At 39.3% G+C, this 16935-nt stretch overlaps 1 protein-coding gene across 2 annotated transcripts in view; it reads right to left on the bottom strand.

Moving 5' to 3' along the window:
• Positions 1–16935, bottom strand: part of LOC149580615 (transcription factor GTE6-like) — a 152761-nt gene that overhangs the window by 44478 nt on the left and 91348 nt on the right. For both annotated transcript variants that reach the window (XM_089792406.1, XM_089792398.1), the window contains exon 4: positions 7818–8042. In XM_089792406.1, coding sequence (XP_089648532.1) covers positions 7818–8042 — 225 coding nt within the window. The remainder of the gene's footprint in view (positions 1–7817; positions 8043–16935) is intronic.

Raw genomic sequence — 16935 nt, 5'->3', positions numbered from 1 at the left:
AGGTTCCATTTCAGCACAAGCGTGGGTGATGAAAGTTGATACATACTTCCAGCTAAATCCTATGCCAGAAGAAGCAATCAAATTTGCCGCGTTGCATTTGGAGGGAGTTGCGCACAAATGGTGGCACCACGGCACCATCACATTAGGGCATATGATCAAATAAAGACATGCAAAATTCACGGAAAGATTAATAGAACGATTTGATGGGAAAGACCCTGAGCTCAATTTCAAAGATCTAGCGCAACTGAGGCAAACCGGATCGGTAGATCAATTCATTGCAGAGTTTCAGAGATTTTTTGTGTTGGTCACGGACATCTCTAAAAGATGGTGGGTCGTGCTCTTCATGGATGGCCTGGCAAAACTGCTAAAAGGTTGGGTGAAGGGATTCAATCCGTCTACCTTGTCGGAAGCAATCAATAAGGCACGAAGTATGGCGCCGTCATCGGCATCGACCTCCTCCTCTTGAAGTCACTCACATCCGAAAACCACCGACATTTCCGAGAGACAAACCTCCGCCCAAGAAGCCGTCATTGGATGAAGCTACCCAACAGGAACTTCGAAGGAAGAAATTGTGTTTCAATTGCAAGGGCCCTTGGGACCCTGGCCACCGATGCCTCAGGAAGGGAAAGATCCATTACATCAAGGTGGTGTCCGTTGAGGACGAACACAAACAGGAAGAAATGTCGGTTGAAGATGACCAACCTAACACTGACACCAACATGGCCAGTTTAAACTATAGGGAGAGAATTTTCGCCTTGGTACAGCGCGGAGGATCCATTACATTAGCTAGCAGTGCGAGGTGCACAGTTTTCCGTGTGTGGGGTACCCTTCAAGGACAAAGGGTTATGGTGATGTTGGATAGCGGAGCTACTTTGAATTTCATGAACTCATCCTTGGTAAAGCGGAGAAATCTTCCTACGGAAGCACACGAAAGCTTTCAAGTCAAGGTTGCCGAAGGGACTTTCCTACCCTACATGCACCTTGTTCCTCAGCTGAGCATCACCATGGCAAATCACACGGTGACGGAGGACTTTTTCATGGTGGAACTCGCTAACATGGAAGTCATTCTTGGCATACAGTGGATGGAGACACTTGATGAGTACCCTCAAAGTTTCAAGTGAATGAACTTCACTTTTGTGGTTGACAGGAAGAAGGTTGTTCTCCGAGGGATGGCAAATGAAGGTCCGAAGGAAGTTTCCGCACATCGGATGGAGGCAGTCTTGCGGCACGATGACATTGCATGGTCTGCGCATTGTTTTGTCTCGGTGGAACCAATAAAGGGGCACCGAACACCTCCACAAGATAAATAACTTCAAGATATTTTACGTAGGCATGAAAAGGTTTTCATGGATATTCCTCCTGGCATGCCACCTCATCGAGGGTTTGAACACACAATCGAGTTGGAATCAAGGGCAAAACCAGTCATAACCACACCGTACCACCACCCCAAGAAATTCAAGGATGAGATCGAGCAGACGATTCAGGAATTGCTTGAGAAAGGATGGATCCAACCCAATTCTAGTTCGTTCGCGTCATCCGTGGTGCTAGTCAAAAAGGACGGAACTATGTGCATGTGTGTGGACTATCACGTGCTGAACAAAAGGACAATAAAGAATAGGCATCCCATCCCAAGGATAAATGAGCTGCTGAATGAACTACATGGCACGGTCTATTTTTCAAAAATAGATCTTCGTTCCGGATACCATCAGATCCGAATGAGGCAAGAAGATGTGGAGAAAACAGCTTTTTGCTGCCACTACGGACACTATGAGTTCTCAGTCATGCTGTTCAGTTTGACCAACACACCTGCTACATTTCAATCATGCATGAACTACATCTTCAACAAACAGTTGCGTAAGTATCTATTGGTATTCTTTGATGGCCTTATTTATAGCAAGACATGGGAGGAGCACCTGAATGAAGTTCTGAGTATCATGGAGGAACAGTCCCTGTTCACCAAGCAGTCCAAATGTGAGTTTGGTATGACAAAGATATTGTACTTGGGTCATGTTCTCAGTAAATACGGGGTTCAAGTGCATCAAGAGAAGATTCAGGGAATCCTTGACTGGCCTCTCCCAAAATCAATCACGGATCTGCGAGGGTTCTTCGGATTGTGCAGTTACTACAGGAGATTTGTCAAAGAATTTTCTCAGCTCAGCGCACGTTTAACGGATCTGACAAAGAAAGGGGTTTTCCAATGGAAGGAAGAAGCACAACTCACCTTTGAAAAGCTAAAAGAGGCCATGAGCACTTGCCCGGTTCTTGCACTACTTGACTTTACCCGACCGTTCATTTTGGAATGCGACGCGTCCGGGGAGGGTATTGGAGTGGTTTTGATGTAGGACAAACACCCCATCGCCTATGAGAGCAAGAAGCTCACACCAGTAGAACGATTGTATTCCATTTACAATAAAGAAATGTTGGCCATCGTACATGCACTAACCAAGTTTCAGCAGTATCTGGTAGGTGCCAAGTTTTTCGTCCATACGGATCACAACAGTCTGAGATATTTCCTAGAGCAGTGGGACTTGAATGAATAGCAACAACAATGGGTAAGCAAGGTTCAGTCTTTTGATTTCGACATTGAATCTGTAAAAGGGAAAAACAATGTTGTTGCAGATGCCTTATCCAGAAAACCCACCCTCTGCTTACTAGACCAGATCTTAGCTGACTAGAAGGCACAACTGTTGGTAGAATATTCCAAGAATACATTTGCCTGTGAGATGATGGATGGTCACATCCACGATGATCGGTACAAGGTAGTGGACGATATCATCTATTATAAAGATCGGATATACGTAGTGCCAAAATCCAAACTGAAGCAGAAGATCCTAAAGGAAGTGCACGACTCCCCTTTGGCTGGACATCCCGACTTCCTTAAAACTTACAGAAGTATTCAGGAGAGATTTTCATGGAAGGGATTGAAAGGGGACGTGTTGCAACATGTGAGAGAATGTACGGTTTGCCAACAGAACAAGTCCAAACACACTCTTCCTGCCGGACTGTTACAGCCTTTGCCAATCCCCGAACATAAGGGGGAAAGTATATCAATGGACTTCATAATAGGTCTTCCCAAGGTGAACGAAAAGGACTATATCTACGTAGTGGTTGACAAATTGACAAAGTATGCACACTTCTTCGCCATTCCCTCAGATCTTCAAGCTGCACAAGTTGATCTTCAAGCTGCACAAGTCGCTGATTTGTTTTTCAAAGAAGTCTTTTGCCTGCACGGGTTACCCCAAAACATCATCAGTGATCGGGATGGACGATTCATCAGTATTTTTTGGACAGAATTGTTTCGGATGGCAAGGACAAAGTTATCACTGAGCACAAGTTACCACCCGCAGACAAACGGCCAAACTGAGATTGTGAACAAATGGCTTGAAGGCTACCTTCGAAACTACGTCTTGGCAAAACAATGCGCGTGGGTCAAATGGATCCATCTCGAGGAGTACTGCTACAATACGATGTATCACATGTCTATCAGAATGGCGCCATTCAAAGCTCTGTACAGACATGAACCCCTCTCCTTCATTGACACAGTTCTGGGTGACAGTCGCGCTCCAAGGGCGAAGGATTGGCTTCAGGAGGGGCAGGACATACTGAGGAGCTTGAAAGAGAACCTACAGTAGGCACAAAATCGACAGAAGGTGTACGCCGACAAACACCGGATAGAGAAGAGTTTTGAAGTAGGGCATCTGGTATATCTCCAGCTTCAGCCATATTGACAATCTTCATTAAAAGGAGCAGGTAAGGAGAAATTGAAGCCACGTTTTTATGGTCCCTATTGCGTGATCCATCACATCGGTGAGGTAGCGTATGAACTGGAACTTCTGGAAGGTAGCCGCATTCACAATGTCTTCCATGTTTCCTGTCTGAAGAAGGCTATAGGGAAAAACATCACCGTCACTACCGACCATCCGTCACTCAATGAGGAAGGGAAGCTCATTCTAGAACCTGCTGAGATTCTCGAAGTGCGTGAAAAGGTCCTACGGAACCGCACTATGAAGGAATACTTGGTATGCTAGCGACACCTACTGTTGGACAACACAACGTGGGAAGGCGAGCACATCCTCCAGCACCCGGCATTGCACTTGCTTGAGGACAAGCAAATTTTGGGATAGGAGGACTGTAATGTCCCCGTTATAAAATAAATAATAATTTAATCTTTGTAAATGAGCCGACTGATTTATTTTATCTTGGACCCATTTTTAATTTTGTTTTCGTAGTTTGTGTCGCCGTCAGCTAACTTTGTACACCCTCCGAAAGCTTTTTCCCAATGGGTATTTAAGCACAACTCATAGGTAGTTTATAGGCATGCTTTGGATTATATCTCTCTGTACTGCAGATTCCTGTTGGAGTTCGGCATTGTTCGCCATTTCGGAAGTGAAAGACCTTCCCTATTTGGCTTGCACAATTTCGGTGGGATTCAACCCTCACCCTATTACGTCAATGTTCAACTCGGTCTATATCTGGGAAATTGGAGTGCTCTCATTATTTTGCAAATACTTATCAATCTGGTGAATGTTCTTCCACACTTGTTCGAGTATTATTTAGTATTTGAAATCTACAGTGTGTGCCATTAACATTCTGTATGCAACATTGTGTTTCCATACTTTGTATTATCCTTACGGCTCATTCCTCATTGCTCTTTACCCCCGTACGATTTGAATCCCCATTTGCATATCCGTATGGCTTGCTGCTTCTCACTGTATGGCCGTATGGCCTTCAATCCACCCACAGAGTCAGCAAACATTCCAGTACGGACGCTTAACTCCTAGTAAGGCCAGCTTACTTCACCCTTGTCCATCACCGTACGACATTCACAATTACAGGCCTGTACGGCCTTTTCTGTCCACTGTACGGACATCTTTTAGCACTGTACGGCCAGCTTATATATCCTGTACGGCCTTCTAACTTACCTGTATGGATTGCTAACACTGTACAGAATGTTTGGTTGATGTACGGCCCTCTTTGCATCCAGTTCAATAGCACTATCACTCACTTACGGCCTGCAATTCATTATCCGTACCTCCTACACTGTTCTTCACATCCGTACAGCAGTTTGGTAGCCCTCAACTTGCACCAGAGAAATTGCCAAGGATAATACAAAGTTATGGCATAACAAATACTTCTGCAGAATGAACTTCTATCCAGGACAGTTTTAAAGTAAAACAATTGCAACAAAATAAAGCTAAGGAAGTTTAAAGTTCATTGGTCGGGACCTTATAAACTGGGTCACTATAGAGAGATAAAACTAGCCACACTTGACAAAAGACAAAAAAAACATGTGAACAGATCCAAGTTAAAAAGTTTCCTACAAGACAAAGGGACCCACAATGGAAATCAATATGTTGGGGCATGTCAACAAGACAAAAAGTTTCAAGTGATCTAAGATGAATCTTACAAACGAGGAGAAGACTAAGTCCCCAGCAAGGAAGAACAATTGGCAAGAACACATATTGAGGGTGCTGCAGAACAGGCTAGGACAAGAGTTGTACAGCTTAGGGAGAATTGTACATGCCATAAGAGGAGCCACACACACAACAAAAGAAGCCATACAGAGCCAAGGAGAAAGAAATTCTATTGTATGAGCCCAATGAAGGAGAATCATTATTGTAAAGGGTCAAGGAGGGAGTCAGCAAACCAGACAAATTTCAATGTGGATCACGTACAAGGGACTCTGGTAGCACAACTTATCAAAGTCATATTAGGGACCCTAATCATACAAGAGAGCAACAGCATGTTTTTTTTTTTTGTATTTTGGTTTTTATATCATAATTGAACATGAAACTATATGGTAGCAGTTTACCCTTTGCGCATTTTCTATATTATTCTTTTTAATATCACATGCATATTGCCAATGAATTTCAAATTAGGAATGCATATTGACTATTGACTATTGAAATGTTATATGTTAAGGTTCTATGATGTTTAAAAGGCATGCTTTAGTCATGTTTTCAAATAAATGTAATGTATATACACAAATTTCCCTATAGATTTTAAATTTTCTGTATATTTTATGTAGTCATCCCCTTTGCCATCCCCAAACTAGGCAAAAGAAATTGGTGTCCAGAAACGCATCCCCTGTTGTCCTTGTCCCAAAAACTTGGGGTAACCTTAATTTTATTGGATCCATCATTTCATTTAATCAATGTGTTTGTGTTTGTGTTATACTATTGACTTCAGCGGTCTCTATCTTCTACTCTAATGGTGTATGTATGTAGTAGTAAAATTTGTTTTTAGTCAGAAAACATACAATCCTTTGTCTGGTATATCTTAGCCTTTTACCCTAAGCAAAATAAAGAATATACTTATTCATATTTTATTCAACATGACTATGAATCACCAGAAAAATATTGTAAAGATGGTAAATTGCAAGTGCATATTGTAGAAATTTAAGTTGGTTACTTTCAAATTTACGCAAAGCTTCTCCTTTTAGTTTTACGAGCAGTGTTACAACACATTTTTTTTGTTTTGTGTCACACTAAAAGGATGTGAAATTATTTTGTTTTATTCTGTGGAACATTAAAGTGCTAACAGATGACTCTACAGCAGATAAAAAAAATATGACTTGAAAGACAGACTGCATGAGGAGCTCTTATTGCTGCAACTGGTGGAAAAATTATAGAACCTAGAAGGAATCTTTCTCTTCTCACATGGAGATTAATCATTTTCACCTACAATGTGGTTGAAGCTCATGCTTTATCTAAAGCTCTAGATTAAAGACTAAGGATCCAAGAGTGTCACTTAGATATTGCTCCAAGGGAAGCACCTAAACAAATTTTGTTGAAAAGAATTATATATGAAATCAACCAATTGTCAAATAGCTTAAGAAAATTCACTATACAAGACTACCTCAATATAAAACGTCTAGAGTCAATAAGCTTAAGGGGATTGATTAATTGATTAATTGCAATAGCATACAATTTTACCAAAATTCAAGAGCTAATAACACCGCAAATAAAGGGGCAAATCCTAAGTAAAACTATAACTACAACTTCTAGATTGTTCTTTCTCCCTCTATTATCAATTCATCTCAATTCTTTTTCTATCAGAGAAAGTTAAGGCAGCAATTTTAAAGGCCAAAAGAAATAGCTCTAAATTGCAGTTCACAGGGCCAAATTTTCATATTCCAGCAAAGAAAGTTAATATATTTTCAAGCAACTAAAGATAACTGAACCTAAAGAAGAATTAGAGAACACATTTTCTTGGCAAAATTTCTTAATTTGAAATAAAAATTGTAATGATGACTTGATAGGGAAAAGTTGATTCACAGGCGAGACTTGTAGAAAGTCCCATATATTGCCAGTTTAGAGAACTCAAGATCTTGAAAAGGCTTGTAGTAATTGATATGCGACTAAGTTACCACAAATAAAGTTTCCACTAAGTAAAGTTATTGATCTGGTGAGGGATGACTAGTTTACAGTTTTTCCTGTTTTGTCAGATATTTACTTTTTTCATGTTTATTTCAATCTGATCTTAAATGATGAGGTGGATTTCCATTGGTACTCTCAGCAAAAAAAGTATGCCAGGACTAGGTTTAGGTGGTTTTGTATTCTCTCCTTTTGCTTGTGGTATTGTCTCTAGTTTACTTGCTAGACTTGTTAACTGTACTCTAGGGATGAACATATGTTAATGTAGCATTTTGACCTATTAAAGTGTACTTGATAAAATCAAGTCTCTGCTGGCAACTACAGATTGCATTAAGCTAACTTATGAGATTCATCAATTCCATCATAAAATTTTAATATATTACAACCATAACTGTTGGATTGAATTGATGAAAAATATCAACAAACATAAAAATAATATACCAGTTCAGTAAGCTTTGGTTCCAAAACAATTCTCCATTTTTCTTCAAACTTCTCCAATAGAGCTTTTGCATACTTATATACATCTGAGCCCACTGGATTGTATGACATTGCATTCCTAAAAACAAGTCTCACATCTTCAGACATTTCATGAACATTATTGTAACCCGAACTTTCTGCCTCCAGTCGATCTAGCACATTGTTCAAGTTTGTGGGCTTTTCATTAATCTGCCATAGAAAAGCATAGAAACAAGCAGACAGACTACCAGTCAACATAAAATAATCAATACCAGACTTTTACAGAATTACTCAAGGGTTTGCCTTTTGTTCTATACAAACCAAGGGTACAAAATGGATTTCAAGCATGCAATTAAGAATTTATCTTAAAATACATTCCAGATGATGATGCCCCAATCGATATGCTAGATGTTGATTACATGTAGTTGTATTGGCATTACAAAAAGAAACAAAAAATTCACATCTTATTGAACAAAATGAACAACAACATAGGTTTTCTTTTTATGGAAACTAAGACTTCAGAGTGTGAAACATTCATTTTGCATGTTGATAAATGTCTTTCAGATTTTGTGCAAAGAGATAGACTTGCCATTACAAAACACATAGAAAGATGTTACTATCAATGGAAAGAAATGCTACTTTCCTTTATGTTTTTGTAACATTGCTTCTGGATCTTTCGCAGGAGTTTATTCAATTATTTTATGGTTTGAGTCTTCGATAAGGATCAAGGCTCTAAAGGTGCAGAGATATTACTGGTTCCATTCAGTTGACTGAGGCAACTCTGTGAACCAAGTATATACAAGCATGCCACACTAATTTTTGGCAATAGTTATGGTATATTTTCATGATTTGATGAAGACTTATGTGCGTTATGAATTTTTATTTTTTATTTTTTATTTTATTTTATTTTGGTAAGAGACCAAAGCCAAGATTAATTATTATGTGTTTTGATTAATTATTATTTATTTATTTTACTCGAGTACATTCAAAGCCAAGACCTCCCAGATAAGAGGCTCGCAATTTACCGTTGTGTTGTAGGCCCTAGCCTATGTGCGTTGTGAAATTAAGTCCTCATTTTAGGCACAAATAGTTCCAAAATTACTTTTGAAATCAAGATATTACCAGTAGAATCCCCTATTGTCCTGAGCATCTCATGGAATACATTTTTATCACTCAGTAAAACAAAAGAACAAGGAAAAATTAGTTCAGTGGCAAAAGCACAACCAACCTGGTTATAAGAATAATTGCATGACAAAGAGGAGGCTTCTGAGTTTTACCATTGAGGATCATTTCCCTGGAGTAATAAAAAACATGAAGTCGTGTTTTTATGGTGATTTTCATGCACAGTCAAATTAATATCTAAAGAGTAGCAGTTGAGCTTAAAAATGTGCATATTCTGAACCTTCGGCACTAGGATGACCCTTATGAATGACTATGAAAGCCTTCCACAGAAATCCCTTCTTCTATGGTTATCCCAATCTAACAATCATGACCACTCCAAAGTCCAAGTGCAGCTTGTTTGACTTAACATGCCATGCATCCAGAGGCCTCATGAGCTCCCTTTATCACTATGACAAGCTATGAATAAAAAGGCAAGTGTCAGAGAAGACAAGCTCTTCTTCCCCCTACCAAGAATCATAAACATACCCCTTTAAGGATATTATTGATTCCAATAAGCTGCTTCAAGTACATAATCATTTGCCTCTATGGAAAAGCCTCCAATGTTAGTTTTGAGATGATAAGTGGTTTGCCTAGAGAGTCAGAGACATTCAATGAGTTTTACGTTGTTAGAATTTAAAAGATTCTATTCCTTTGGAGAATCTTATATGAAAGATGAAAATATATTTTACTTACAAGTCAGCAAGTTAAGCTACCAGAACAAGCTTAGAAGGTATCTATCTTTGCCTTTTTATCTGGCTTCCGATTTATACACTACATCAACTACTTGTTCTTGATTTTACTTCTTATTGTTAACACTGACTATTTACTCAACCTCTATGTTAGAAGAAAGTAGAAGCATTTAAACTGTCGTACTTATAAAGTTATAGATCTTGAAGAGAATTTTGAACCAAACATATAGTGATTAGTCTTTGTAAGATATAACTCAGATATTCCCACGCCAAAGCAGCAAGGGGCATGAATAATTCATGTTGGGTACCCATGTTGGTTATGCTGTTATAAGTTTAGGGCATACCTGAAACCATACTAGCCATAGTGGTATATTCCATGAATTTATATATATAGTCACCCTGATTTGGTGATGCTTAAGGCAACATAGATTATAGAGAAAAACAAGAAAACATATAAATCATCAAGAAAAGATAATCTAACTTTGATAGCTCACTCTTGCCAATGGAGAGCCTTACATCATTCTTTCCATTCCCATCAACAAAGTAATAAATAAACAAATTATTAAGTGTCCAGCAGGCATGTGAAATCCTCCTGCAAAAAGTTCCCTTAAATCAAAATTCGATGGAGCAACTACAGAGAATCCCATTTTGGCTGGAACAGGGGCTGTGGTGTGCTCCTCCTCAGAGAAGTTTCCCTATGGGGTTTTTTCTTGGGCTACAGATCTGATAATTCATTATTTTTTAATTAATAGGCTGCAGTTGAAAACATTTCAGACAATTAAATACTATTTGTATATTCTATCTCATCTCCCGTTTAATACACAATACAGACTTATGGCATTTTATTTTCTTGCATTAAAGGAACCACTCCCATATAATATGAGTTTCTTTAACAACTCATAAAAAAAATAAACAAACACTCCTAAATAATTATTTTCACACCTAAAATAGTTTTGTGAGTCGTTACTAAAACTCATTTCACTCAATATTATTCTAACGATAATATTAAGACCTTTTCCAAAAACTAATCACCCATGTAAGGACTAACACAATTTCCGAACAACCCCTCATTGAGTGACATGGGGAGAAAGTACATCACGTGAATTGAAAATTGAGTTGAAGATCTACTGAAAACTGAATTGAATGCTTACAAAGACTTTCAAGTCTGCAATTGCTACCTGGATCTTGCTGCACATGATCACTTTAGGAGATCTTACCTTCACAGCTCACCACTGGCTGACCACACCTGTAAGAAGTTCAACAATCAAAGGAACTCTATCGTCAGCTGCTCTCCTTTAAAATGGCTTGTTGTACCCCTTTCGATCTAGTATTGGGTAGTAGGTTTTGTTAGTATCTCTCTGTCTATGTTACTGATTACTCCTATGCGACTCCAGAACCCTGTCTGGTCTGAAACGGGTTCAGTGTTCGTACCCAGCACTTGTAGGTGCAACTCAGGTCCTATTGTGACCTTTTCACACCATCACCCCACTGCAAATGTGGACCCTGTCTTTCAGCTCCTATTCAAGGATAGTCATTGTGACACAACCTAAATGGATTCCTCCCTAGCTAAGGGGGAGTGCTGATTTTATTGCAGTTGTGGTCAAAATCCACAAGACAACCTAGATATCCCAAAGGTTGTGATTATGATGTGGTGCAAAACCGGTTTGTACCCCCAAAGGAGGTGATCTAGTTCCCAACAAATATCACCATAGAGGAAACGCAACACAAATATAAGATCTGATACCAAACTCAACTTTTTACATGCAATATGCCATGTTGTAAGGCCTTCTTGGTTACAGCCAAATTCAAAAGAAAATTATAGTAGCAAGGCCTCGCAAGATCCAACCAACCCTAGCTAGCCCAAATCACAGCAATTTGGTAGAAACCCCAAGCAAGATCTAAACTTGTGCTCGCAAGCCACCAAGCAATCTTTTTGTTTCCAAAGCTGCAACTACTAGCTCTACTCACAATTTGCAATTCTTAGCTACTCCTCTCGAGCTGACTCCACATTCCCTAGATGCCTACAACACTACCCAATCCCTCACTAAATACTTGCATGGGCACAAGTTGAGCTTCTGTAAATAGAATCATCTAGAACCCAAACAAAACCCAATATGCCACAAGTTGGCTGACAACAATCATTAAATACACATAGGATAAATAACCCAAACCCAAATAGGTCCACAAACATCCCAACAATCGCTCCACATCACAATCACACGTTACGCACATTAAATGCACCAAGTTTGAGCAAACCACCAAGCATAGGCAACAAACACCGAGCAAGCCAAGCATCGTTGAGCACAGGTTCCATCGATCAAAATATCCACCAAGCACCACAAGCTTCAACGAGTTCCTTCAGTCACTGTGTTCCTCGAGGAACACTATATCCCAAGAACTACCTCATAATGACTCAGCACCAAACCTTCTTCACCTGAGTTATCGAACTCCAAGGTCTAAAGCACTTCCAACATACAAGATTGCCAACTACCCTAGGATGCTCCTGCATCAGACACCCTAGGTGCAAAAAGGTGTTCTTAGTAGCTAGAAGAACATCTTTCAGGATTCAACACATAAACCCCAAGTTGGTTCTTCACATACATGTCCTCCAAGCCTTCAACTTGCACACTCTATCCTCAGTTCCACTTTTGCAAACCCTTTCCAACAATATACAACTATTGGCTCTGCTTCTTCACGTCCTTCCTCGATGTACCATAGGTCTGTTTTCCACACTGATCTCTAACCCTTTCAAAATCCTTTAGCTCAACTTGCCTACCAAAACTCAAATTCCTCCCACCAAGTTCTTCATTCTGCAAAGGAATCAGCGAAAACTTCCTGCCACTCTTCTCAACTATAAATATTTTCTTGACGCAATCATGCACACCCTACAATCATACTATCAAGGTCTACCAAGTAATATGTGACAACTACTCATGTCCACAATATCACAAAACACTTGACCAACATACTATTCAATTTGAAAATTGACAAGACATTGCTCCCTCACTTGCAAAGCATGTTCTTCTTATAACCAACCAATCCTATAAGAACAAGGATGTCTCACTCTTTTAAAGCCAAGTTTCTGAACCATCTCCTCAGCAACTAGTTTATCGGTACTACCACCATCCACAATCACATTCCAACATTTACCACTAGACTTACAACGAATTCTAAACAAGTTATGCCTCTGACAAGGTTCCAATACTTCCTTACCGAGCAACACTCGATGAACCTGCAAGTTATCCCCCTCCTACTCAGGTTCATTCACCGAGCCCACATTCTTATTTACCACAGTATCTCTTCTATCACCGACCTGCTTAGAACATTCAAAAGATCTATAACCTTCTTCACCACAATGAAAACAAGTACCCTTAAATGCAACCTTACCCATTCCCTTCCTTTGCTCAACGGGTTTTGGTTCATCCTCAGCAATCTGCTTATCCTTTACCGAGTGATCCTGCTTCTCCTTCCCTTGGAACTATCTTGATGTCTTCTTTTCAACTTATCTTCTTCCTTTGGAGCATATTTATAAGCATCCTCAACTAAATCAAACTTCAGCATTCCTATCTCATCCTAAATATGTTTACCGCATAGGTTAATTAAGAATTGCACACAGATAATGGACACGAACACGAACAGTAGAACTCTTATTATTATTCGCATATGCCAAGATATTACATTAGGTTCTGATGATTACAATGATTCCGAAGGGAAATATAAATACTTTCTGAGGAACCTTCTCGAAGGTATCCGTCGGCCGCATACAACATGCCAACTATAATAATAGAACCTTCTGGATACATCTCGATACATGTCGGCCTGACGGCACACATCCCGATACACTGACAAAAACCTCCCGATGCACCGTCGGAAACATCCTGATCCACCATTAGGAACCTCTCGATACACCGTCGGGAACATCTTGAAACACCGTCGGGAGCCTCCCAAAACACCGTCAGGAACATCCTAAAACACCGTCGGAAAGCTCCCGATACACTGTTTCGTGATGACATCAAAATATTGAATATCAAACCATTAATGTATCTAGCCACCTTTTCCTTAGAAAGTTCTCTATGTCTAGACCAAACTGTTAACTTGTAAAACTCCTCGGTATAATCCTCATAGACATATATTTTTGTTTCAAATTTTGCAGCTTCTTAAATAACTCAATTTCATAATCAACAAGAATGAACTTAACCTTCAACTTAATCACCATCAACCTCCAATAAGTGATCTTCATTTCACCTTCCTCTTCTAAATCTCTTTGCAATTCTTTCCACCACAAAGTTGCATGTCCTTTCAACTTAGCTTGTGCAAACCACTCTAAGCAGATCTCCAATATCCTCTAACTCAAAGTAGTCTTCCAATTCACCAATCCAATCAATCATGTTTTTAGGATTCAAAGTACCTAAGAAATTAGAAACATCCATCTTATGCTCCAGCTTCAACCAAGTGTCAAATCTATCCAACCGACCAACTCTATCTTCCACAAGTCTCTCAACACAATCAATTCTATCTTCACCACTCAATCTAGCAACCTCAAAGTCTTCAACAGCTTCCTCATAACCATCCTCAATACCCACGTTCCTAAGTACACCAATTATAGCTCTCATGATCTCAACAACCATATCATTCTTCATCAACTCCATCTTAGATCTGAAATTTGAGCGTACCTTCTCTGAAATATTAATCTCCAAAACATCAGAAAGATCTACAATCGCCCTAGGGTCCAATATTCTCGGAGGCATCCTTCAAGATCTTCATAAATCCTCTACAACAAATCCTACTCGAGCACCTTGTGACAAACCCGAGTTGCTTGCAAGTCAAATCGCAACCTGCCACCTCGCACAAACAACTAGGAACAAATAACAAGTCTGGGAATACGGATCTGCAAACCAAATTACACGAACTCTCTACGATCACATACCAATCACCCACCAAATTAACCTTCTCTCTGATACCACCTAATGTAGTGCAGAACCGGATGTACCCCCAAAGGAGGCGATTTAGTTCCCAGCAAATATCACAAAGCAGAAACACAACACAAATACAAGATCTGATAACAAACTCAATTTTTTATTCATTAATTTACTGTTTACATGCAATATTTTACAAGACCTTTTCGGTTACGGCCAAATGCAAAAGCAAATTACAGTAATAGTTCTACAAGACCTCGCAAGATCCAACCAACCCTAACTAGCCCAGATCACAACAATCTAGTAGAAACTCCACGCAAGATCTAAACTTGTGCTCGCAAGCCACCAAGCAATCTTCTTGTTTCCAAAGTTGTAGCTACAAGCTCTACCCACAATTCACAACCCTCAACTACTCCTCTCGAGTTGACTTCACACTCCCTAGATGCCTGCAACACTACCTAATCCCTCCTTAAATACTTGCATGGCCACAAGTTGGCCTATTACAAATAGAATCATCTAGAACCCAAACAAAACCCAATATGTCACAAGTCAACTTGCAACAATCATTAAATACACATTTTCTTAGTTACATCTCTCAAAGGATAGAATCACTAAGTTAGGGTGTGGATTTAAGAGATTAATTCAAGGATCTTAAGTCGATATTTATTTATTTTTGTTAAGTCCTTAAAATACCTTATTAATTTCGAGCCGTAACAAAGGCATGGCGAAAGGAAAGGGGATCATAGAAAGGGCAATAATTGTCAAGAAGCTATACAAAGGTTTCTATCTGAGTCTTCAGTGGCTTCAAAATGGAGAAAAGTTGCAGATACGAATAGGGAGCATATAGATGTAAAGAAATTAAAGAGAAGAATGTAAGGATCAAAATATTGTCTCCCTTCAAAGATAACGGAGAAAACAATGAGAACTGGACTCTACCTAGCTATCTAGTGCAATGAATTCCTGATTGAACGCACAAAAAATTATGATCCAAATACCAAGACAACCAAGGCCAAGGGAAAGGTGTTCGCATTCTTGAATGACGAGGCAGTGAGAGAAACTTTTGGAATCCCATACTTTCCTATGATGCAAATAATAACTTAGGAGGAAGCTAAAGCATTATATGATAAGAGTCCTGACATTTGTATTGACATCATCAACAAGAATTAGATCAGTTAGCCAACAAGGCATCATTTTAAGTTGCCAAAGAAGCTAGGAAGGATTTTAAGGATGAGTACAGTGATTTAATCTTATCCTAAATAAGGTCATGGGAACCCCCTAGGGGACCTTCCTTGGTACTTGGATGTTTTACTTCATAGAGGAGATAACAACAAGGGATGTGATGAGATTTTCCTTTTTCCTTTTTTAGGTTTTGGGAGAAAAGAAGGCTCTGCAGCATAGTACGGCTCTGGGAGTAAAGGTGACATGTTGCCTCTTGAGAGTTGTACCATATTGCCTGGCAGTCCCATCTGTTTTTGGGATGTGTGTTTGTATGCCTTGCATATCATTGTGTCATGCATTCGTTGTTATCTTTGTTTCTTTTGTGTTTTGTTTTGGCTTTGTTTCTCTTTTTTCTTTTCTTTCCTCCATTAACGACTTTTACTCCCTGCATGTGTGATCCCCGTTGGTGCCCTGAGGAGTTCGGCTCCTTGAGCCTTGTTCTCCGGTTCAATTATTCATTTTTTAATGGATATAAATGACCAAGTATGGCAAGGAGATGGTGGGAATGGCATTTATGAGAATAAAGGAGAGAATGTTATTTTGACTGATTCTGGTGTGCAACCTCTGAATTTGGAAAGTAAGGACTCTACTATTATTCTGGAGAACCCCTCATTTTAATAAGTGCTCACTGAAGATACATAGACCCCGTGTCCACCCTCTGTCGAATTGGATGGGGTCATTGTTGTCTCTTAAGTCAATATAGGAGAATTACTAGGGGCCAACCCTAATGGAGATAAAGACGGTAGCCAATTTTTGGAACTGCAAACGTTGAAAAAGGAGGAGACAGTAAGGATTCTTCTGTTACCCACAAGACTTTATCTCTTCCCCAAATAAGGATATGAGAATGACTAATAAAAATGAGCAAACAAGATTGGAAAATGTGGCCATTTTCTTTGTTGCAATGGATTAAGGATTACTTCATGAAAATTTGTTGATGATTGGTTGGTGAATGTGTGGGGTAAGAAATCAGAAATCTATGTTAATTTATGCCGTACAATACAAAAATGTTTTTTGTTATATTTCTAAACAATCATGCTATGCAAGAAAGAGTGTTGAAAAGAACTTTATGGAACATAGTGAAGTGTCAGTTTAGGGATTTCCCATAAGGTAACTTAGATC

This window comes from Cupressus sempervirens, chromosome 1, assembly GCF_028749045.1.
Source record: "Cupressus sempervirens isolate cs-2001-9-10 chromosome 1, ASM2874904v1, whole genome shotgun sequence".
NCBI classification, from domain to species: domain Eukaryota; kingdom Viridiplantae; phylum Streptophyta; class Pinopsida; order Cupressales; family Cupressaceae; genus Cupressus; species Cupressus sempervirens.
This window is presented reverse-complemented; position numbering and strand designations above follow the sequence as displayed.